The following is a 23570-nucleotide window of genomic DNA, read 5'->3' on the forward strand; positions in this document are numbered from 1 at the left end:
GAGATAAATAGAACAGCAAGAAAGCTTGCATAAACAGAATCTACTAAATTTATGAGGGCAATAGATATTTCCCCCAACTGCATCAGATATGCCTTTAGAAAAGGTTTGAAAAACAATGTAGAAACCAGATTGAGACATGGGCCATGGCACCACTCACTCAGACCCAGGGACCTGGGTTCAATTCCAGCCTCAAGTGACTGGAATTATAACTTTCTCCCCATGGTCTTAAGGGTTTCCTCAGTCCAATGATGTGCCTGTTAAGTGGATTTACCATGCCAAATTACCTCACTGTCTAAAAAGGCTATGTAGGGTTTCTGGGTTAGGATGGGGGTCTGACCCCGGTGCCAAGGTTCAGTGCAGACTGGATGGCCTGAATGGTCTCCTTCTACACTGTAGGGAATCTATGACAATATATCAGTACTGTAATTGGATAACCAGCCACTAAGAAGAAAGAAGCCACAGGTGACAATCACCAAACTAGGAAGGATATGCTGTGCTTAATTATCCTGAAGGTGGGGTGATCGTAACTATGTCTGCTATATGTACAGTTTTGGACATTCATCAGAATCAACTTGAGTTTAATGTATTGTGCTTTAAAGAGACCAAAGAAAGCAAGTATTTTAATATTTAACTTTTAATGCGTAACAGTGTAGTCAACATGATTTTTAAACAAGGGCCAATAGATTGCACTCATAATTCATGCATAAATAGTCATGTGATGAAGCACAAGGACAGTGTGGGGATATCAATAATTGAGAAAGTTAAACATTAAAAAGATTCAGGAGTGTATGAGGACACTGGATTTTACTGGATTGCCCAATAATTGGCAATAAACCACACAACAGTTGAAGAAGAAAAGAAATCACTTACAGATCTTGTAATTTACAATGGTTTGGTCCAAACAAGGAATGACTAACACGCATCCTTCTATTCTAATGGCCGTCAATTTTTTTGGGATCCAACTAGAGCTAGTAAGAAAGCCCACTCAATAGTGTTATGTAATGTCTGTCTAGCGGACTAATGGTGACTGCTTAAGTGACATCAGTACAGAACGCATACGAGATAAATCCTTCGACTGCTTGTTGGTTTTGGGATTGAAATCACAAAGGCTTGCGACTCGATCCCATTCTGTTCCAGGTCTATCATCATTAGAAATCTGGACAAAGGCATCTTGAGCAGCTCTGAAATGACAAGCCACAAGTGAGGGAAGATTATAAAAGCACATGTCAGATGATTACACTATGGATGCGCTTACTTCTTACTGCTGGCAAATTTTGAAGACATTCATCCTACCTTCTATTAAAAAAAATGCATCCTTCTTCGGCATAGTTGCAAACAGCAGCAACAATGCTCTGCAATACAAGATGCTATTCAACAGGCAAGTTGACAGATCAATTCAGGAGCATTATGGCAGACCCTACCATTCACTCCTTTCCCTGTCCTGCCACCAGACACTTATAGGGTGTTCCAGCAATCAAGGGCACAAACTTGGTTATTCCGGCCCTTATCTGAGACAGTGACAACTTGTATTATTCTTATTACTACTTCAGCAAGATTAGTAAGAGACCAGGGATTGAATCGCAAACCTTCATATCTGTATGCCTTAGTGTCAAACATGTGACATTTAGCCACAGGCATTCAGCATAGACTCCCAAGATTAAAAACTCCACTTGCTCTTCCTCAAATGCAAGGCTTATTGATTTTCCAAATTAATAAAGGTCACTGCTGCAGGCAGAATTCAAATCTTCACAGGCTAAATAGTTTACCTTCAGGATTGCCTTGCATGTTTCTGAACACATCAATACAGAGCAAGCATTCCATTCATTATAAAACTAATTTTTCCTCTGAAACTGCATTTTAATTGTGTAAATTCACATGATGGATTATTAAATAAATGCATAATTTGATGGGAAACTGAAATGACATGGTTGCTTTTCACAGCCTGCCAACATAAACAAGCAGCAAGCTATGCATTAAAATGTTTGTTCCTTGGACTGATTTATGTGCAAGTTGAATAATTCAGCTGCAGCAGATGCCATTTATGGCTTTTCACAGCATTTATTAAATTCACTTTCACAGTTCATCACTGAGATGTGATGTCCTGATTTAGAGTTTAGTCCAGAATCAAAGATGTACCAATTTGCCAACTCATCACAAGACCAGAAATATTCCATTTTCAGCCCCTTTTCATTTACATAAGGGTGCAAGATTTGGCAAGTTGCATATACTCAAATTTATGAAAATTAGTCATAATACATACTAATTTGGACATGGACTGGTCAAAGTTTTTCAATCCTGATTGAATAAAATTACAATTATGAACATTAGTATTCATTTCTCTGGTTTGAAAACACTATAAGAGTATAAACCCAGAGTTTGAATGGGATTATTGTTATTTCAGAAACCAAAAAGCCAAATATCCTTTGCATTCATTACCAGGAGGGTGAAGATCAGCTTGGATAGACGTGCCTGAAAGCAGATTAAGAGGTTAGACACTTCAGGCTTACAACATGAATAGAACTGAAATGAATAGGAGTTTGATCAGAATCTTTTCAGGATTACAGAAGAATAGAAATGAAATGGAAATGAATGGATGGAGTTTGATCAGAATCTTTTCAGGCACATGGGTCAAGTGCATTGACTTAAGCTGTGGTCATTGAATCATGCAGAAATTGATGAAATGGAGGCAAGTCATTGCATCCGAAGTAGAAAATTATGTAGTAGCTTCACTGCAAAAAAAAAAGCTAAGGGTAAAACAGCAGGATCAGAGTCAGTACTTCCAATTTGACCTGGTGATTATCAGTAACTTGAAGCCAAAGCTTATTTGGACATTTCTCATGTGACTCATTGGATGCTCTCAAGTCATGTTGCCATCAGCTCTGCTTGGAAATTCCTGTGTACAAGGGCCAGTTCCAAGCAACATCTTTTCAGTCATTAGGTCAACCTTGGCTTGCTGTTAGCATTTAGTGTTGCTAAATATTCTCAGGTTTGCATTCCTCATTTTGCTTCAGACTCTAATGCTGCCAATGGCACATTCCATCCTTAAGTTTTCATGCAAAGAGTAGCAAGTAGCATGTTCAAAGGCCAATAAGTCTGGTGCAAATAATCTGGCCCTTTTACCCTCACTACTAGATGGGGAAATGCACAAAATTAGCCTTAATCTATGACTGGTGGCTTCAATCTTTGAAGTAGACAGCTGGAAATCAGAATTATAACTGCAGCCAAGCAGTGGAGTCTTTAAACTTGCATTGTCAATCTCATGCAACCAATTATATTCCTTTTCCTTCCAGCTATTCAAGTTTCTCTCCTGATAAATGCTAGCAGATTGCTGAGTTTTCCCAACATCCTTGGTTCTCAATTTTTAAAAGCTGAGCTGACCTGGTTTCTGCTTCAATCACCAACTGTAATATTTATTTATTTTTAAAAACAGCCCAAAGTATAAAAAATCTTGTCTTAATATAACCTTACAGGTGGGTTACAGCCACGTCTCCTTGCTCTAAATATTTCAAACATTTGAACCAATTTCTATCTTGTCTTATTACTTGTTAAAACACACAAACTTTTGTTGTGAATACCCAACCTCTTTAAACTAGTTTCTTCAGACCTATACTTCCTCAGGTATGCATCAATTTCTCCATTACCTCAACATCCTTCCTTTAGCAGTTTGAGCCCAAAACTGCATGTTCAAATGATGGTCTTACAAGGTGTTAAATGGAGACTTGCTGTAAAAGTAAGGAATCATCATAAGCATGGATATAAAAGGAGGATGGAGGGAAAAAATAAGATATTTTAGATTGTTTGGACACCAGGAATTTGTGCCGAGCCCTCTATACGAAAAAAAAAAGCCATGACAATTTGATGAAACCAGGTAAAGAATGCTGCAAACTGGAGTGTAAGTGAAGAATGTTATTTCTCCAAGTGAAGATTTTTATGTAATGCTGTTGAAGCACTGTTTGATTAAACAAGGATAAAATGCAGTGAATTTGAAATGGTAGTTGAATTATAAGACTAAAAGCACACAGACAACCAACCAAAAGTATGCTATTAACTCAGAATACATCATTTATTTCTGCAAGGGAAGAGCTATTGAATTCATCCAATAGCCTTGGACATAAGCTTTTCTTCCCATCATGGAATATCTGCTTAATTGTGAATGACTGCAGTCACATTTTCCAATTTGTAAAATACTTAGAGTACAGGCTCCGCTGAGAATTAGCAAAAACCCAACTAGACAAGCAGCATTAAGTTAATGAAAATTCTTTTAGGATCATGTCCCAGGGCTTTTAAGCATTTACCACTTGTATTGAAATTCATGCACAACTTTTCAATTAATGTGTACATAAAGTGAAAAAAGTTCACTATGAAGTTTGAATACTAAAATTAGAAAAGAAGTCTTTCATTCAATCCCCAGTTCATACGACGCTAGCTGATTTTAACCAGATCAGATATTTTAATTAGCCTCAGGTGCAGAGAACTGGCCATTCACTAACTTCTGAAAGGTACTGCACATCTATTGATGCTGTTATTCAACAGCAAGTCAAATTAACTCCATCATCTAATCTCACCAGATTAGCCATCACTTAAGACCAGTTAAAGACCATGTCAATAACATGTAATTATCTTTCTAAGTTTATACCTGGAGGGATGGAAAGTTGTGGTATTAAAAAACTATAAAACTGGTTCTGCAGGCATTTGATTTGTCCAGACGGTTCAATAAAGTGCAGACATAATAAAACACTTAAGTCTCAAAGTGTTTCCATTAAGATTTGAAACAGCAATGGCATTCTAAATTAAATGTTATAGAACTAACACGAAAAAGAAAGTAGCAAACATACACGTAGCCTATCACATCAGCGAAGGACTGTTTGTAGAAAGCTTCATCAGCGATCCTAGTGCACATGCATGTTAGTCCAGAAAGAGTGAACCCGCAGACCAACAGGAAAGGAGCACAGAAGTTGCAACAGGTGGGTAGAGAAAGGATAAAAGAAAAAAAGGACAGTGTTAATATTTTTAACCAAGAGTTTAGTGTTTGCAGAAGTATTTCACCTTTGCCTGAAATGAAACTAGGAAAAAAAAAAAAAAAGTGTTAAAAAGTTGAAAGACATCTGTTTTGGAAATCTGTAGTTGAAAAGAGTATATTAGACCACTAAACACTTAAGCAAAGCAGATTTTATAATGTTACTAAAGTTTGCATTTTTGGCCCCATTTTCATGGAATCGGTGTCTGCATAGTTCCAGAATGAATCCCTGCATGTTTATGTAGTTACTTATCGAAACATTAAATCTGTAAGCATAATTCATAAGCAATTTGTCAAACTATCCTAAATAAAAAAATTCCCAACCGTTAGCCTGCTTCAATATCGCTCAATTTCAAATCAGACATTTTGCAAATTAGAGAAACATACTGGTGGTGTATCCAATTATCATACTCCTATTCTTATTGTATTTCCTTTTTCAAAGTGTGTATTGAATCTGCTTTGACCATCTTATTCAGGCAATGGCAGTTTCCTCACTGGTATTGAATTTTGTGAATTTTCAAATTTGTTCCCTCTGGTTACCAACTATCAGCAAAGTTTCCTAGACTTCCTCTCAAAACCCGTCCATTTTTGGACACCTCTAACCCCTCCACGGCTGAAAGCCCATATACCTGGCATTAGTCTATGTCCTCTGCACCCAAAGGCTTTGCCAACTTAAATTGGACAACATTTTGGCCAAGGCCCAACCACAAAGTCAAAAGGAGTTACTTCTGTGCTTTTGTACTTGCATAAAAGCAAAAGACAATATAAATTTATCGTGTCACCTTCAGAGATGCATACCTGATCCTACAAATACTCAAGGAGAAATGAAGTCCTTCATGGTTAGAATTGGCTTAATATCTGCATTCTGCAAGTCCACTGTCTGCAAACTGAGATCTAATTGCTTTCATTGCATTTGATTAGTCTTCTGTAACCAATGTTTCATACTTGCATTGCTTATTAAAACTGGTCTTATTCAGTTCATAAGTTAACGGACAGAACTTAGTTAACATCTCAAATAGAGGGAAAGTTCTGCAACAACCAGAGATTTTAGAAGCTGCATGACTGTAGCTGTTCCGCAGCAACTGTTGACTATGTTTTTGGGATATGCTCCCTCAGCAGTGTTTGACAACTGTAAAGGTGCACTGGAGAAATATTTGTAGGTTAAAAAATGAAAACACTAAATTTTATGTTTCAGTTGGCAAAATATAAATATCCAACAGTTTATTGCTCTCTTCCTCCCCTACCCCCCCAGTTAGGATATTCCTCAGCAACTTTCATTTTGCAGGCAAATTAATCCCTTCATAAAACAGGATTACACAATATTGCTCATGGCAACATACCCCAGTTGATATCTCCCTCAGTGTACCTGAACAGATGCTAGAGTGTGGCAACTGGCGACTCAGGGATTTTCACAGCAACTTTTCATGCAAGTGTACTTGTGACAATAATAAAGATCATCCTTTAGTTGTGTAATAATAAATCTTTAGTGTCACAAGTAGGCTTATTTAACACTGCAGTGAAGTTAGTGAAAATCCCCTAGTTGCCATACTCCTGACACCTGTTCAGGTGCATCGAGGGAGAATTCAGAATGTCCAATTCATCCAACAGCAAGTCTTCCAGGACTTGTGCACTGGGAGAAAACTCAGGCAGACAGTGACCCAAACTGGGAATTGAATCCAGGCACTGAAGCCAGTAGTTACAAATTTATGAATATATTTACTACAGTCCCTTAACTGCAAACATAGAATTGTGTAATACTCTCAATTCTGTCTGTTCTTTGGATTCAAACTATTGTATATTTAACGAATCAGCAAGCCGTTACAATTTAAGATTACACATTTAATTTAACCTCGATTTAGCCAGGTGAGTCAATTGAGAACCAATTCTCATTTACAACAATGACTAACTTTTCATGTATAAAAAAAATGCAAAGCGAGTATTTTTAACCATACCTATTATTCATTTTTATTTTCTCCAACTGCTCATTCTGCCGAACATACCATTCTTCTAGTTCCTTTTTTGCCTTTTCTTTCCATTCCAATTCTGCTTTTCGAGAAGCAGCATCTTCATTGTAAAGCAGTAAAAGAAAAACATTGTTTAAATGTTGATTTTAAGGAAGTTTAATAGCCAATTAAGTTGCCATAGTCCCAGATGACCACGGCTGCTTTCCTCTCCGAGGGAGAGCTGACTGGTGGTGATTTAACCCAATAGCTGCAACTTGAAAATCTGTTTTAAGAATCCCCTCCAACCCCAATAAGGAAATAATATTTTTGATCCGTTCCAATTTCAGATGAACACTTTCTTTTTCATAATAGGCTAGGTCCTAACCGGGAAAAAAAAAAACAGTCTCCTAATTCAGTTAAGATTTTCCACATGACAGGCTTTCTGGAGAGAACCAAGTTGGAGAAAACCAAGCTGAACATTTTGGTTTTGGGAATAAAAGGTTGCCACATACAAACAGATGCAGCTAATTTAGTGACTAAATAGTCAGGTATAATTGAAAAAATTTAAGTATTTAGAGAATTAGGTAGTCAGTCACAACCGCAGACTGACCACCTAATTCTCTAAATACTTCAATTTTACGCAATTATACCCGACTATTTAGTCACTAAATTCTATGTCTATTAGGCAAATTCTTCAGCATACAACTCTTTCCCATGGCGTCAGAAGTTACTACATTAACATGTACAATTCAAGCTTCTTTTGCTTATAAAATTAGAAGTTAAAGGTGGACATCTGGAATATTAATAGAATTTCAGTTTAGAAAAATGTGGATATGCTCTGTTGAGACAAAACTGTTTTAATGCTTGCTGCGAGTGCTGGATAGTTTTGTCCCACTAGACAAGGAAGGAATGGCAAGGTGAAGGAGCCTTGGATGACAAGAGTGGAGCTTCTACTCAAGAGGAAGAAGGAAGTTTACACAAGATTGAGGAAACAAGGATCTGGCACAGTTCGAGGGTTACAAGGTAGCCAGGAAAGAACCAAGTGGACTTAGGAACACAAGAAGGTGGCATGAAAAAGCCCTGGCAGGAAGGATTAGGGAAAACCCCAAGGTGTTCTACACTTAAGAAATAAGAGGATGATAAGAGTGAGAGTAGGGCCAATCAGGAATAGTGAAGGGAACTTGTGCATAGAGTGAGAGGCGGTAGGAGGCCCCAAATGAATATTTTGCTTCAGTATTCTAGAGGCCTTGTTGCTTGTGAGAACAGCGTGAACCAGGTTAATAGGCTAGGCTCAAACAGGTTGATTTTGAGGATGAGCTGGAAATTTTGAAAAGCATCAGAATAGATAAATCCCCTCAGCCAGACAGGATATACCAAAGGTTATACAGGAAGCAAGGGACGGGATTGCTGCACTGTTGGCAATGAGTCCTCCCGCTCCACTGCTGTAGTAAGGGATGATTGGAGGGAGGTGAATGTTGTTCCCCTGTTCAAGAAAGGGAGTACGGAAATCCCTGGGAATTACAGACCACTCAGTCTTAACTCGGTGGTGAGCGAAACTCCAGAAAGGATTCGGAGAGATGTTTTTCTAAATCATAAATCCTGTTTGATTAAAGATAGTTGCATGGCTTTGTGAGGGGCAGGTCATGCCTCAAGTCTCAGAGGACATGACAAGACATGTTGATGAAGGTCAGGCAGTGGATGGATGAGGTGTATATGGATTTCAGCAAGGCATTTGATTAGGTTCCCCATGGTAGGCTCATTCAGAAAGTTTGGGGACATAGGTACAGGGAAATTTAGCTGTCTGGATACAGAATTGACTGGCTGAAAGACGACAGCAAGTGGCAGTGGATGGAAAGTATTGTCTGGAGGTCAGTGACCAGTGGTGTCCTGCAATGATCTGTTGTGGGACCTCTGCTCTGTGGTTTTTACGAATCCCTTGGGAGGAGGAAGCAAAATGGTAGGTTAGTAAGTTTGCCAATGACACAAAAGTTGTGAGTTGTAGATACTGTTGAGGGCTGTTGCAGGTTACAATAGGACAGACAGGATTCAGAGCTGGGCTGAGAAGTGACAGATGGAGTTAAGCCTAGATAAATGTGAAGTGATTCAGTTTGGAAGGTCAAATTTGAACTCTGAACACAGGGTTAAAGGCAGGATTCTTGAAAGTGTGAGGAACAGAGGGATCTTGGGGTCCACATACATAGATTGCTCAAATTTGCTACCCAGGTTGATAGGGTTGTTAAGGCAGCATACGGTTGTTGGCATTCATTATTTTTAAAGAAAAAAATTATATGGCAGCACAGTGGCACAGTGGGTTAGCCCTGCTGCCTCATGGCGCCGAGGTCCCAGGTTCGATCCCGGCTCTGTGGAGTTTGCACATTCTCCCCGTGTCTGCGTGGGTTTCGCCCCCACAACCCAAAGATGTGCAGGGTAGGTGGATTGGCCACGCTAAATTGCCCCTTAACTGGAGAAAATGAATTGGGCATTCTAAATTTATAAAAAAAGCGAAAAAAATTCAGATTTTCACAAAATATCAACCGAAAATATTAACAAAAAATATTAACAAATAAGAAAAACAAGAGCAAACCCCCCCAACTAAATACAAAAAAGAAATAGATTAACACCCGCCATAAACAAAGAACACATGCCTTCAAACCAACCCACAGAAACGATCCCCCCCCCCCCCACCGGCTGCCGCTGCTGGCCTTTTCCCCTACCGTTCTGCCAGGAAATCTAGGAAAGGCTGCCACCGCCTGAAAAACCCCTGTACTGACCCCCTCAGGGCAAATTTCACCCTCTCCAATTTGATAAACCCCATCAAGTGACGTTGGACCAAAAGACAGGCGGACAAAAAGACGTTGGACCAAAAGAAGTGGACGAAGTGTCGTCGGACGAAGTGACGTCGGACGAAGTGACGCGACACGTGGTGGATGGGTTCAGGCAGGAGGTAAACGGAGAGTTCGGGGAGCTGGTGGGGGGACTGACAATGGGAGTTGTCCTAGAGGAGGCGGGGCCAGGCAGGGCAAAAGCACAGGCTTTCTGCGGGTTTCCCCGCGCTGAGAGATGGTGGGGGCGGAGTCGGGGCCGAGAAGCACGGGTCATTGCTGGCTGCTTTCTTTTCCCATACAAGAGCGGGGGGGGGGGGGGGGAAAGAGAGGAGGACCCATTGACAGGCACGATGGAGGAGGGGTAGTCCCACGTGGGGAGGAGTCGGAGGTAGGGCAGGAGTCGCCAGGGTCAGCAGAAGTTAGCTGGCTCACGGGAGTTCTATGGAGGGAGGGGCACGGCTAGGAGGAGTCCTAGCCGGGGGGGGTTTGCCACCGTGGGGAACTGGCAGAGCAGGGGACGCTGGCCAGTGGTGGGCAAGGGAAGGGGTACAGCTAATCGGCAGGGAAGGGGGCAGGGAGCCCTCTGATCCGGCTGATAACCTGGAATGTGAGGGGGCTGAATGGGCCGGTCAAATGGGCCCGGATGTTTGCACACCTGAAGGCGGATTTGGCCATGCTCCAGGAAACACACCAGAGTGGTGGACCAGGTTCAGCTGAGGAAGGGATGGGTGGGCCAAGTATTTCACTCAGGGCTGGATGAGAAGAGTTAGGGGGGGGGTGGTGATCCTGGTGGGGAAGGTGGTGTCGTTTGAGGCATTAAATGTGGTGGCTGACAGTGGCAGGAGATATGTGATGGTGAGTGGTAAGCTGCTGAGGGAGCGCGTGGTGTTGGTGAATATTTACGCCCCAAATTGGGATGATATGGGGTTTAGGCAGCATTGTTGGGCCACATTCCAGACCTGGAGGTGGGGGGCCTGATCATGGGAGGGGACTTCAACACAGTGCTGGATTCCCCTTTGGATTGATCCAAGTCCCGGACGGGTAGGAGGCCGGTGGCAGCTAAGGTGTTGAGGGATTTATGGACCAGATTTTTTGGGGGGGGGGATCCCTGGAGGTTTGCGAGGCCAAGGGCCAGGGAGTACTTGTTTTTCTCCCATGTACACAAGGCCTACTTGAGGACTGATTTCTTTGTCCTGAGCAGGGGGTTGGTTTCGAGGGTAGAGGATGTGGAATACTCCGCCATTGCCATTTCAGATCATGCCCCGCACTGGGTGGACCTTGGGCTGGGGGAAGGGAGGGACCAATGTCCATTCTGGCACTTGGAGGTGGGGCTGCTGGCAGACGAGGAGGTGGCAGAGAGGGTTCGGGGGTGTATCGAGAGGTACCTGAGGTCAATGACAACAGGGAGGTCCGAGTGGGGACAGTCTGGGAGGCATTGAAGGCGGTGACTAGAGGGGAACTGATCTCCATCCGAACCCATAGGGAGAGGGGTGAGCAGAGGGAGAGGGATAGACTGATAGGGGAGATGGTGAGGGTGGATAGGAGGTATGCAGAGGCTCCAGAGGAGGGATTGCTGGGAGAGAGGCGTAGCCTTCAGGCCAGATTCGACCTTTGACTACCAGAAAGGCAGAAGCTCAGTGGAGGAAAGCACAGGGGGCGGTGTATGAGTATGGGGAGAAGGCGAGCAGGATGCTGGCACACCAGCTCCGAAAGCAGGACGCGGCCAGGGAGATTGGGGGAGTGATGGATAAAGCTGGGAAGGTGGTGCAGAGGGGGGGGTTGATGTTAATGGGGTCTTCAGGGACTTCTATGGGGAACTGTACCAGTCGGAATCCCCGGTGGAGGGGGGTGGAATGGGGCGCTTCTTGGACAAGCTGCGATTCCCGAAGGTGGAGGAGGAGCAGGTGGAGGGACTGGAGGCGCCGATCGAGCTGGAGGAGGTGATCAAAGGGATAGGGAGCATGCAGTCGGGGAAGGCGCCGGGGCCGGACAGGTTTCCGGCAGAATTTTATAAAAAGGTATGTGGACCTGTTGGTCCGGACCTTTAACGAGGCAAGGGAGGGGGGGGGCTTTGCCCCCAACTATGTCACGGGCGCTGATTTCCTTGATCCTGAAGCGGGACACGGACCCTCTGCAGTGCGGGTCATATAGGCCGATTTCACTGCTAAACGCTGACGCTAAGCTGCTGGCAAAGATCCTGACCACTAGAATAGAGGATTGCGTGCCCAGGGTCATTCATGAGGACCAGACGGGGTTTGTGACGGGAAGGCAGTTGAATACGAATGTGCGAAGGCTCCTTAATGTAATTATGATGCCAGCTGTGGAAGGGGAGGCGGAGATAGTGGTGGCTTTGGATGCGGAGAAGGCCTTCGATAGGGTTGAGTGGGAGGTGTTGGAGAGGTTTGGGGAGGGGTTTATCCAGTGGGCGAGGCTGCTCTACAAGGCCCCGATGGCGAGTGCAGCCACAAAGAGGAGGAGATCGGAGTACTTTTGGCTGTACCGGGGACGAGACAGGGGTGCTCCCTGGCCCCCTTGCTCTTCGCGTTGGCGATTGAGCCCCTGGCCATGGTGTTGAGGGAGTCAGGGAACTGGAGGGGCCTGGTGCAGCATGGGGAGGGGCAGCGTGTCGCTTTATGCGGACGATCTGTTGCTGTATGTGGCGGACCCGGTGGGAGGGATGCCGGAGGAGATGAGGATTCTTAGTGAATGTGGGGGTTTCTCAGGGTATAAGTTGAACCTGGGCAAGAGCGAGTTGTTTGTGGTGCATCCAGGGGATCAGGAGGAGGGGATTGGTATGCTCCCACTGAAGCAGGCAGGGAAGAGCTTCAGGTACCTAGGTGTCCAGGTGGCTGGGAGTTGGGGGGGCCCTGCACAAGCTCAACCTCACAAGGTTGGTGGAGCAGATGGAGGAGGAGTTTAAGAGGTGGGATATGTTACCGTTGTCACTGGCAGGTTTTTGTTCCTGTTCCAGTGCCTCCCCATCCTTATCCCAAAGGCCTTTTTTAGGAGGGTCAACAGGAGTATCATGGGATTTGTGTGGGCGCATGGGACTCAAGAGGATGAGAAGAGTGTTCCTGGATGGGGCAGGGATGGGGGGGGCTGGTGTTGCCCAACCTCTGTGGGTACTATTGGGCTGCCAACGCAGCAATGGTGCGTAGGTGGGTAATGGACGAGGAAGGCGCAGCATGGAAGAGGATGGAGGCGGCGTTATGCGTGGGCAAGAGCTTGGAGGCGCTGGTAACAGCGCCGTTGCCGCTCCCTCTAATGAGGTGTACCACGGGTCTGGTGGTGGCGGCTACCTTAAATTTGGGGGCAATGGAGACGGCATAGGGGAGCTCAATGGAGGCCCCGATACAGGGGAACCATCGGTTTGTCCCAGGGAGTATTGATGGCGGATTTCTGGGCTGGCACAGGGGTTAGGAGGTTGAGGGACCTGTTTGAAGAGGGGAGGTTCGCGAGCTTGGGGGCATTAGAGGGGAAGTTTGGGCTCCCCCAGGGAACATGTTTAGGTACATGCAGGTGAGGGAGTTTGCTAGGCAGCAGGTGGAGGGGTTCCCCTTGCTGCCCCCACGTGGGGTGCGGGACAGGGTGCTCTTGGGGGTGTGGGTTGGAGGGAGGATTTCTGACATATACCGGGTGATGCAGGAGGTAGACGAGGCCTCGGTGGAGGAGCTGAAGGGTAAATGGGAAGAGGAGCTGGGTGAGGAGATTGTGGGAGGAGGAGAACGGGACGGAAGTGGGCAAACGCCCTGAGAGAGTGAATTCCTCCTTTTCCTGTGCGAGGCTTAGCCTCATACAGTTCAAGGTGCTGCATAGGGCCCACATGACTGGGACAAGGTGGTTTTTCGGGGGCGAAGACAGGCGTGCTAGGTGCTCAGGGAGCCCAGTGAACCACGCCCATATGGGCATGCCCAGCACTGGGGAGTTTTGGAAGGGGGTAGCAAGGACGGTGGGATCCAGGGTCAAGCCAGGCTGGGGACGCAATTTTTGGGGTTGCAGTGGAGCCGGGTGTGCAGGAGGCGAAAGAGGCCGGTGTTCTGGCCTTTGTGTCCCTAGTAGCCCGGCGGAGGATCTTGCTACAATGGAAGGATGAGAGGCCCCCCAAGCATGGAGGCCTGGATCAATGATATGGCAGGGTTCATTAAATTGGAGAAGGTGAAATTTGCCCCGAGGGGTTCAGTACAAGGGTTCCTTAGGCGGTGGCAGCCTTTCCTGGACTTCCTGGCGGAGCAGTAGGGAAATAGGCCGCCAGCAGCAGCAACCCGGGGGGGGGGAAGCAAGAGAGGAGGGTTCTAGTTTGGTGGGAGGGAGAACTGTGTACATGGGTTTGTGGGATGTGGCGGGTGTTATTTCTTTGTGTTATGAGTGGAAATGGCTGTCACAAGGGGACATAATTTCAAGCTGATTGGAGGAAGGTAATGGGGAGATGTCAGAGGTAGGTTCTTTACAGTGATGGGTGCGTGGAATGCACTGCCTGCAAAGGTGGTGGAGTCAGTCATTAGTGACATTTAAGCAATCATAAGGGACATTTAAGTGACTAAACAGGCACTTGGACAGCAGTAAATGGACAGCAGCAAATTGTGCAAGTTAGATTAATCTTAGATTAGGATAAATGGTTGGCACAGCATCATGGGCTGAAGAGCCAGTACTGTTCTCTGTTTGAATGCATGTTATACATAAAGTTCTCTTACCAAGATCTTCTAGGCGAGTTATCTGCTCCTCTCTCCATTTGCGAATGCTCTCCGGTTCCTGGCTCAAGCGATCTGCACGAGCTATTGCTGCATAACTATCATTTGGACAATTTGATTCCTGTATTAACAGATGATTACACAAAGTACGACTCAATTTCTATTTATGGGTCTGCAATTATTAATTGTTGCTCAAGTTCACAGCAATATGCACAATTCTGTTAAGTCTTTTACAGAATGTTACAATATGTATAATAGTACCCAGAACATTTTGATGGGGCCAATCAGTGTTTTTATTTTCTTCATTTTGATGTTGAAGGCTTCTCCCTTAAACCGTAGTCCACTGTATGCTGAATTGGGACGAAGCTTTATGACATCAACCACTTGTGATTTATGACATCAATATCCAAGTGACCAGTAATAGCAAACCATAACATTCACATCCCTTGTCCATCAAGCCTTTTCATATCCTTTCATACCAACCAGGTGCTTGCTAGGTGATGCACCAGATGTGTCAACTTTCAGGACCATCAATCCTCTGGAAGTGCACTGGTAAATACCACCATCAAAATCTTGCCCATCCATATTAATCAAATTGTAAATATGCTTAATGATCCAATAAACCTGAAGATCTGCACCTCAGAATTTGTGACTCGTGCCAGTCATTTGTACTATGTTGAAATAGAAATAGTCTTAGCTGGCTGAAAAAGCCATCCATATAATCACATTTCAACTATTCATACAGTCCTCTTGATTGTGGCACATTCATGTGTTTAATTGCAATGAGGATTTCTTCAACACTTCAGAAAAAGTCATAAGCTCCAAACCACCTTCATTCTCTGGTGACTTCTCCAATTTTATGAAAAAAATCCAAGGCTGTGAAATTCTAGCATATTTCATTCTGAATCACTCAACCAAAGTAAAGGTCAACTATCAAGCCAATATAACGTTACAAAGACAACACTACACGCAAGTTTAATGCCCTTTTTTGGAACCGGTGAATGTTTTGTAATAAATCTACATAATTCTGGAAATACAGCCAAACTATGTATTACAAATTGTATCCATTAACCAAACAACCAATCTCACCATTTCTCATGTACCCACATACAAGACAAATTTGATGCTGGATAAATTACAAGAATGTTAAATCAGTGAAATTACAGAATGTTATGCCAAATGTCTCTTACTTCATTTTGGAAAACATACCCATACCAACCTGGTATACTTCTCCATTAACAGCAGCCAATTCCTCTTCAAAACCACCTGAAAGGAAAAACAATGTCGACAATGAAGATGTAGCAATGTTTAGTGACATACATTAACACTGTAGGGCAACATTGCCCTGTTTAAAAGCAATAGCACTAAAAAAGCTAGTCTATAGGCAGCTCGGTTGCCAAATGAGCACAAGAATGGACTCTGAAGCAGCATTTTATCATGGTTCATCAGATATCAAGGCTGCAATGTAAAATTTCATCATTGTTGTTACCAAGACTATTTGGAAGGGGCTATAAAAATGCATAAATCATAGAGATAAATTAAAATCACCCACACGTGTGGCCCAAAAATACACTTTGATCACATCACATCTGGTGTTACTCACTGCAGAGCTTGCTTGCAGAATGAACACATTGGACTACATTTTGCAATGAGCAGCAAGCATGGGGTTTTACACTGGTGCAGGACCCTAAAGCATAGTGGCTTCTATGAAGCATCCAGGACCTGCAAACAGGGAAAGCAGCTGTGTACAAACTAGACTGCAGAATTGTTGATGAGCAGTAAGGGGTCCAAACTAGCAAATGTCAATGAAAGCATGTTAAATCAGGTCCAGAAAGCAAAAGATGGAAGATAATTGAGACAGCAAACTAGAATTTTGGGGTATCCAAATGTCATCCACTGCTGTTAGTAGCACTCCCACCCCCAAGTAGATCAAGCCTCACACCAGGACTCCAGCTTTAAAAACAGCAAGATTGATACTCTCCAGTGCAGCATGGAGGGGGCACTGCTGGAGGTGTTGCAGTGAAGTCCCTTCATCCCTCAGGTGGATGCAAAAAAAAACATTTAAGGATAAGAATACTGTTCATTAAAAACGGTTAGTGACAAACATTTGTAAATCAACTATGTAACATTCTACATATCGCACTAACCATAAACAAGAAAATGTCACCATGCCATATTGGTACCAAGACAAAACCCTAGTTCATTCTCACAAGAATAAACACTTTCATCCCTCACAGCTTCCTCAACAGACAGAGGATTGACCCAAGAATGAGTTATCATGTCCAGAACTTTATCGTAGAAATGATCTGTCCAATGTGTTACTTGTGCCACACATCAGTGGTGTGACCAGACCAATATTATCCTGCAATCATCATCATAATCCCATTGCTGTTTGCAGGAGCTTGCTATGCAAAAGTGGTGCATTTTGTACATAATAGCTCCCATCAGCATTGACTTAATTCCAGCCTTGGTTCAAACCTGGACAAAGAGCCGAATGGCAACGGTGAGGAGAGACCGATTGCCCTGGACATCAAGGCAGCGTTTGACAGAGTTTGGAATCAAGGAGCCCTAGCAAAGGCCCAACCATCTTCAGCTGCTTCATCAATGACCTCCCTTCCATCACAAAGTCGGAATGTTGGGCAGCACAATGGCAGTGGTAGCACTGGAGTCTCACAGCACCAAGGTCCCAGGTTCTATCCTGGCTGTGTGGAGTTTTCACACATTCCTTGTGTTTTGTGGGCCTCGCCCCCACAAACCAAAGATGTGCACAATAAGTGGATTGGCCATGCTAAATTGCCCCTTATTTGGAAAAAATGAATTGAGTACTCTAAATTAATTTAAGTAAAAACATAAAGTCAGAATGTTCAGCACCATTCATGACTCCTCAAAGAAGCAGTTCAGGGCCAAATGCAGCAAGACCTGGACAATATACAGGCTTGGCTGACAGGTAGCAAGTAACATTTCTGCCACAAGTAGGAGATGTCTTGTCTGGCACAACAGGATCTAACCACTACCCCATGACTTTCAATGGCATTACCACAAAACATCCAGGGGAGGGGGGTTCCTTTGAACTAGCCATAATAATACTGCGGCTATCAGGGCAGATCAAAGATGAGGAATCCAATGGTGAGTAACTCGCATCCTGACCCCCCAAAGCCTATCCATCTACAAGGCACAAGTTGGGAGTATAATGGAATACTCTCCAGTTGCCTGGATGAGTGCAGCTCCAACTTCACACAGGACAAAGCAGCCCACGTATTGTTACCCCCAAATATTCAATCCCTCCACCAAACAGTGGCAGTGGTGTACCACCTACGGGGTACATGCAGTAACTCAATATTCCTAGGCAACACCTTCCAAACCCACAACCATCTCAAAGGGCAACACCACCCAGAAGGACAAGTGTAGCAGATACCTGGCAACCCCACAACCTGACGTCCCCTCCAAGTCACTCACCACCCAGATTCGGTTCCTTCACTGTAGCTGGGTCAAAATCCTGGAACTCCTTCCCTAACAGCACTGTGGGTGGGCCTACGCCCCAGACTGCAACAGTTCAAGGCAACAACTCACCACCTTCTGAAGGACAATTAGGGATGGGCAATAAATGCTGACCTAACCAGTGACAACCACATCTTGAATGAATTTTTAACCCAGCACAAGTGAGCTTTCACCGCACTTTAGAAAAAAATCATTCAGCATCTGGAAAAATCTATTGTTGGAGGGGAAATAGTATACAGACATGCAAATCCAATTTTGATTAACTTGAAATTAAGACAGCATTTAATGCTCAGTGCGTTTATTGCTGTCAGTGCAAGATACAACCAGATATCCAATAGCTAGAGAGGTCATGTGCCCAGAATAAAATCTGATCTGCTTAATGAAGTACTCTAATATGTAGCCAGCTCCAACAAGATGCCTAAATTATTTAAGATAATTGTATTTCATTCCGCAAGGTCAAATGGACCACAATATACTCAGGTGTCAGATAGCATTTCAAATTGGATTCTGTTAGTCCCATTTTAGCAATTTTGGGGTGAAATGGGCTTCATCTCATGCTAGGTTCTGCACCAATCTTGCTAATATATGCTGAATTTGCCCCATGTCATTAGCATGCCAGAACATTAAAAATAAAGTACAAAACAAGTGGAATAGAAACAGTGCTTGTAGCACCAAAGGAAGCCATTTAGCCCATTGTGTGAACTGAAAAGACAGTCTAGCCTAATCTCACGGTTTGATGATGAAAAAAAACACTACCAGTTACATTTAAACCTTTACTCCTATTTATATTGGAAATGGGTCTTTCCTCAACAATTTAGGCCCCTTAATTTCACATTACCCCTTCTGTTCCAATGAAAATCAGAGTCTATTAAATCTATTCTCCTAGCTAAAGTTGTACATTTCTGGGAATATCCCCAAATCTCATCTGTACCCTATCACATCCTTTCTGTAATGCAGTGACCAAAATGGTACACGGTACAAGCTGCATCAACTTTTTTTTTTTAAATATAAACAGTTCTAGCATAAGCTCTACTTGCATACTATCCCTCAGCAATAAAGCAGAGTATCCATATGCCTTAACCACCTTATCTACCCATCTGGCTATGATTTGTGAACATGCACCCAAGGTCCCTTTGCACATCTAGTCTGACCGTTTGCCCACAAATACTATATTTGCAAAGCATATCTATAGCTACAGGCCCAGCAAGCATATCAGGTCAAATATCAGACATTCAGATATTAACATGATAAGAATTTGAGTCAGGGATAGGTAACACGCAAAAAATTCTTACAGGAAATTGGTTCAACTTGCAGATAGCTGAACAGCAGGATGTTGGGAAAACAGTAAAATTATGGAATTAGAATCCACAGTGCAGTAAGAGGCTATTCAGCCCACCAAGTCGGCCCTGACCCTCCAAAAGATCACCCCACATAGGCCCACACCCCATCCCTGTAACCCCACCTAATCTGTACATTTTTGGATTGTGGGAGGAAACCAGAACACCAAGAAACCCATGCAGACACAGGCTCACAGACAGCCAAAGGCTGGAATCAAACCAGGGTCCCTGACACTGAATCAGTAGTGCTAATCACTGTGCCACTAGGCATCTCCCCCTCCACCCCACTCTTTAAAAGCAGCAAAAAGAACACATGCCTACAATAGCCAAGTGGGCAAGTAGCATGATGGAGCCATAATGAAAATTATTCAGGTTCTGTGCTACATCAACTGATTTCAGCCAAAAAGCAGGACTAGAGCTGACTACATACCACTGGTATGAGGGCGCGGGGGAAAAAAAAGACATCAGTTCAGCTGCCTTTGGATGCAAAATCAGTGCCAATGCCAGATGAGGATAAACTCAAGTATTAGATATACTTTATTCATCATATAACTACTGGCATTCATACACTTATAATAAGAGATAGGTCACTGGCATCAAGCTATAAACTAGGGCAAGGGCAAAAATTTGTCACATGATTTTAGTGAAGGGCATGTAGAAAACATTTAGTGCAGCTCAAGTGTTTAGCAATGATAGCTGCTTTCATTATCGATCATATTGCCTACCTACAGGAATGTTGTCAATGACAGATTATTCGTCCTCAAGGCCTTGAGGGCTGGAAACTGCAGTAATGAAATACTGAACCGATGAGGAAATGTAGCGATGGAGGCAGGAAAGAAAGCAGTTAATGTATAGATTAGTAATCGAAGTTCATTTAGTTACTTCATGCATTTTATAACAACAATTTCAGAGATAAACATACTGTCAAATTGACTTACTTCACCACATCTTAACATACCAATTTTTTAAAAAAATTGGAGACAGCCTACATTATTGGACTGGTAGTCAAGCTCAGGTGCCATCTTCAGGTGAAACAAGCTTAAAGAGTGGAAGGTAATTAAACAGCATGCAGTCAATGATTTCCAATATTAAATGGAAATTTATGAAATATTTGACAGGGTGTGCAGATGCAAGCTTCATGGTTAGGACCAGTGGATGTCCTTCAAAAAGACAAAATGTGCCATTCAAGGCAAATTGTATTCTGTTAATTTTAACCCCCAACCACAAAGCCTAATCATTAAATAAACAGATCCAGATCAGAGTTCAAGTCCTTGGTCAGTGAACTTTAAATATTGGATATAACCATTTCAGACAGGCTGAACTGCACATTTTAAAATGTTTTGCACATTTAACTAAAATACATCTGCACACAAAATTATTAAAATGTTAGAGTAAATAAAACCAGACTTCAATTATTTAAAGTCTGTTGCTGATACACCCTTGTCTTGTCAGACAGCACAGGGTCTCTATTCTGCTTAATTGAAAGTTCTCACTACAGCAATTCAGGTCCCACAGATGTACTGTTCATGTTTCATAATTAGATGTAGCATATCATTGTGTGTCAAGTTGTCCTTCAACAAAAAAGTTGTTCCATGGGGAAGGAGAGCTCTGTATAACCAGAGTTAATGATTACATCTTGGCATAGATTTTACAATGCAAAAGGGCAGGATACTGAGTTTATTCTACTGGTGAGGAGAGTCTGCAAATAGAGTCTCTTTTGAAAAGACTTTATTCCACACTGCATAGTCAGTGGTCAAGAATAATAGATCTTCAGGGCAGCAGTGGTTAACACTGCTGCCTCACAGCACCAAGAATCCAGGTTCGACCCCAGCCCCAGGTCACTGTCTTTGTGAAGTTTGCACAATTTCCATGGCTGTGGGGGTCTCACCTCCACAACTCTAGGATGTGCAGGGTAGGTGGATTGGCCACTAAATTGCAATTAAAAGAATGATAGGCCTTCTAAATAGTTGAGGAAATTAATTAACATATTAGTACTGGAACCAGCCTCGCCAAACAGGCTCCAGAATGTGACAACTTCATTTGAAGCCGACATGTGACAATAAGCAATTTTGATTTCATTCAGTAAGATCATGGCTGAACTCCTACACCAGCCTAACAGTTTTGATAAATTTATGGACCTCAGCTTTGAATATACTGAACAATGGTCATTACTGATTGACCTAATCTAAAAGGAACAGTGAAACTTATCAGAAGCATATCTAAGGAATAGGGAAACTTACCAGAAGCATATCACAATGACAGAAATAAAGACAGAATTGGAGTTACTCTAAACATGAAAAGACTATAGAGATTACAAATAAGTCAAATCAGGTAATTTAACTGCATGTGTGGTCCAGTAGCTGCTACCATAGAACTTCACCCCAGGACAAAGCTTAAAAAATTTAATTGAGTCACTGCAGTATACATTCAAAATATTTCTCCAACTGGCAACACCTACGGAAGCTTCCTTTGACTCAAATTTTTATTGCGTAAAGCCGATCTTTACAGCCAGGAAATTTAAATCAATTATCTTTTTCACTCCGTCTTTAATCGCAAAAACAGTTTCGGAATTCAGTAGAATCACTAGACGCCAAATGATGGTCAAAAATTTGAAAAAGTCAAACGGAAAAGCTTAGCTTTTTCAACTAGCAGAGTGGTTAGACAAGGCGCTGCACCTAAGGGTGCAGCTGCGATGAGCACTAAAGGTCCCAAATCTGCTAAAAACGATATCAGTGCAACTTTCATGTAACTCGTTAAAAGGTAGAATCAGAACCGTACACAAACAGTCCAACAGAAAAAAAAAGTGCTTCGTTCACAGTTTAATACAAAACAAGCAGATTTATCGCGGGACACATACGTTACGCGGGAAGCATTAGAAAACTGCGACCACTGATAAGTTACTTCCTCCCCCCCACCAACTCATTGACAGATGCTCAATTAAAGGATCGAGACCACGAGCAGCGCCAAAGCGGAAAGTGAAGTAGGGTGAACAGGAACACAGCCACAAACTCCTCTGCAGATAGCCGCCGGGATGACGCTGCGATATTTGTTGGGCTTGCGGAGGGGATCAGAGACCGGGACCCGGGAGATTTCTCCTGTCCCAGGGGCCGAAGTGCCAATGACACAAAACCCCCAGAAAAGGAGGCAAGAACCGTAGCAGCGGGGAAAGGCCCAAGAAACAACAGAAGTAACGACAGACACCCAGGACCGGAGCAGGCAAAAACCCAAGGCCCCGGCGCTTCCTCCTCCCTTCCCTCTCTCCTCACCTCCGGCATCGTTTGAGTGAGGCTGTAAGGCCTGCGGCACCTCGCCGCCGTCCAGGATGCTGAATCCCTCATCGTTCTCGATGCCGGCAATCTCGCTCTCCTGCTGCGCCAGAAAGGCGGCGGCTGGGTCCTCCTCTGCGCTGCCCGTGGTGCCGTTGTCGGAGGAACAGAAGCCGAAATCTTCCGCCATCTTCAGACCGGGTTCCAGCCGCTTGAGCGATACCGGAAGTCAGCTGGGGTGCGAAACCGGAAATATCATCGGCCGCCTGACGTCACCTTTATTCAACCGCCCTGCGGCCGCGTGATCGTCGCGTCTGCGCACAGCCTGACTCACATCAGCCCCTGGTCATCAGCCCCGCCCCCACCTTCTTAAAGGGGCACCACTCCTCAACTAAACAAGCATTCGAAGGAAACATCAGATCGAGACCGCAAGCGTACCCATGGACACTGTGTGCTCCAGGAAACAAACCTGTCCGAAAGTTATCTATTCACCGGAGTTTTGCTTTGCAAGTACTTAAGAAAGTGACTGCTGAGAGACAGTGGACTAGTCCATATTTAAGAACTTAGTCATGATGTGGAGATGCCGGCGTTGGACTGGGGTGAGCACAGTAAGAAGTCTTACAACACCAGGTTAAAGTCCAACAGGTTTGTTTCAAACACGAGCTTTCGGAGCACGGCTCCTTCTTCAGGTGAATGTGAATTCTTCATTCACCTGAAGAAGGAGCCGTGCTCCGAAAGCTCGTGTTTGAAACAAACCTGTTGGACTTTAACCTGGTGTTGTAAGACTTCTTACTAAGAACTTAGTGACCAACTTAAATGAGTATGCCACCACCATCACAGACTTCATCAGCAAATGTGTGGACGATTGCGTGCCAAAGAAAGCAGTACGTACGTTCCCCAACTGGAAACCATGCTCAATCACGAGATTGACTCCCTACTGAAGGACATATCTGAGGCATTCAAGTTAGACGACCCTGACCTATACAAGAAATTCAG

At 43.8% G+C, this 23570-nt stretch overlaps 1 protein-coding gene across 2 annotated transcripts; it reads right to left on the reverse strand.

Annotated features, from left to right (window-relative positions):
• Window positions 1-616: 616 nt before the first annotated feature.
• On the reverse strand, window positions 617-22827 carry LOC119965194 (clathrin light chain A-like). 2 transcript variants are annotated; one of them, XM_038795614.1, is made up of 6 exons: window positions 22575-22827; window positions 15693-15739; window positions 14477-14594; window positions 6970-7081; window positions 4836-4889; window positions 617-1181 (listed from the first exon to the last, which is right to left on the reverse strand). In XM_038795614.1, the coding sequence occupies exons 1-6, from the start codon at window positions 22762-22764 to the stop codon at window positions 1010-1012; spliced, it is 693 nt and encodes a 230-aa protein (XP_038651542.1). In that variant the 5' UTR covers window positions 22765-22827; the 3' UTR covers window positions 617-1009. The 2 variants fall into 2 exon arrangements, with proteins under 2 accessions (XP_038651542.1, XP_038651543.1); XM_038795615.1 differs by lacking the exon at window positions 4836-4889 and having other exon boundaries at window positions 22575-22826.
• Between the last annotated feature and the right edge of the window lie 743 nt (window positions 22828-23570).

This window comes from Scyliorhinus canicula, chromosome 4 (genome assembly GCF_902713615.1).
Source record: "Scyliorhinus canicula chromosome 4, sScyCan1.1, whole genome shotgun sequence".
In the NCBI taxonomy this organism is placed as follows: Eukaryota; Metazoa; Chordata; class Chondrichthyes; order Carcharhiniformes; family Scyliorhinidae; genus Scyliorhinus; species Scyliorhinus canicula.

Coding starts and splice junctions, on each gene's coding strand:
- LOC119965194 (XM_038795614.1), bottom strand. CDS start 22,764: ATGGCGGAAGATTTCGGCTTCTGTTCCTCCGACAACGGCACCACGGGC. Junction 14,595..15,692: donor TTAATGGAGAAGTATACCAG/GTTGGTATGGGT, acceptor CTGTTAATACAG/GAATCAAATTGTCCAAATGA. Junction 1,182..4,835: donor GCTGATGTGATAGGCTACGT/GTATGTTTGCTA, acceptor TTGTCATTTCAG/AGCTGCTCAAGATGCCTTTG.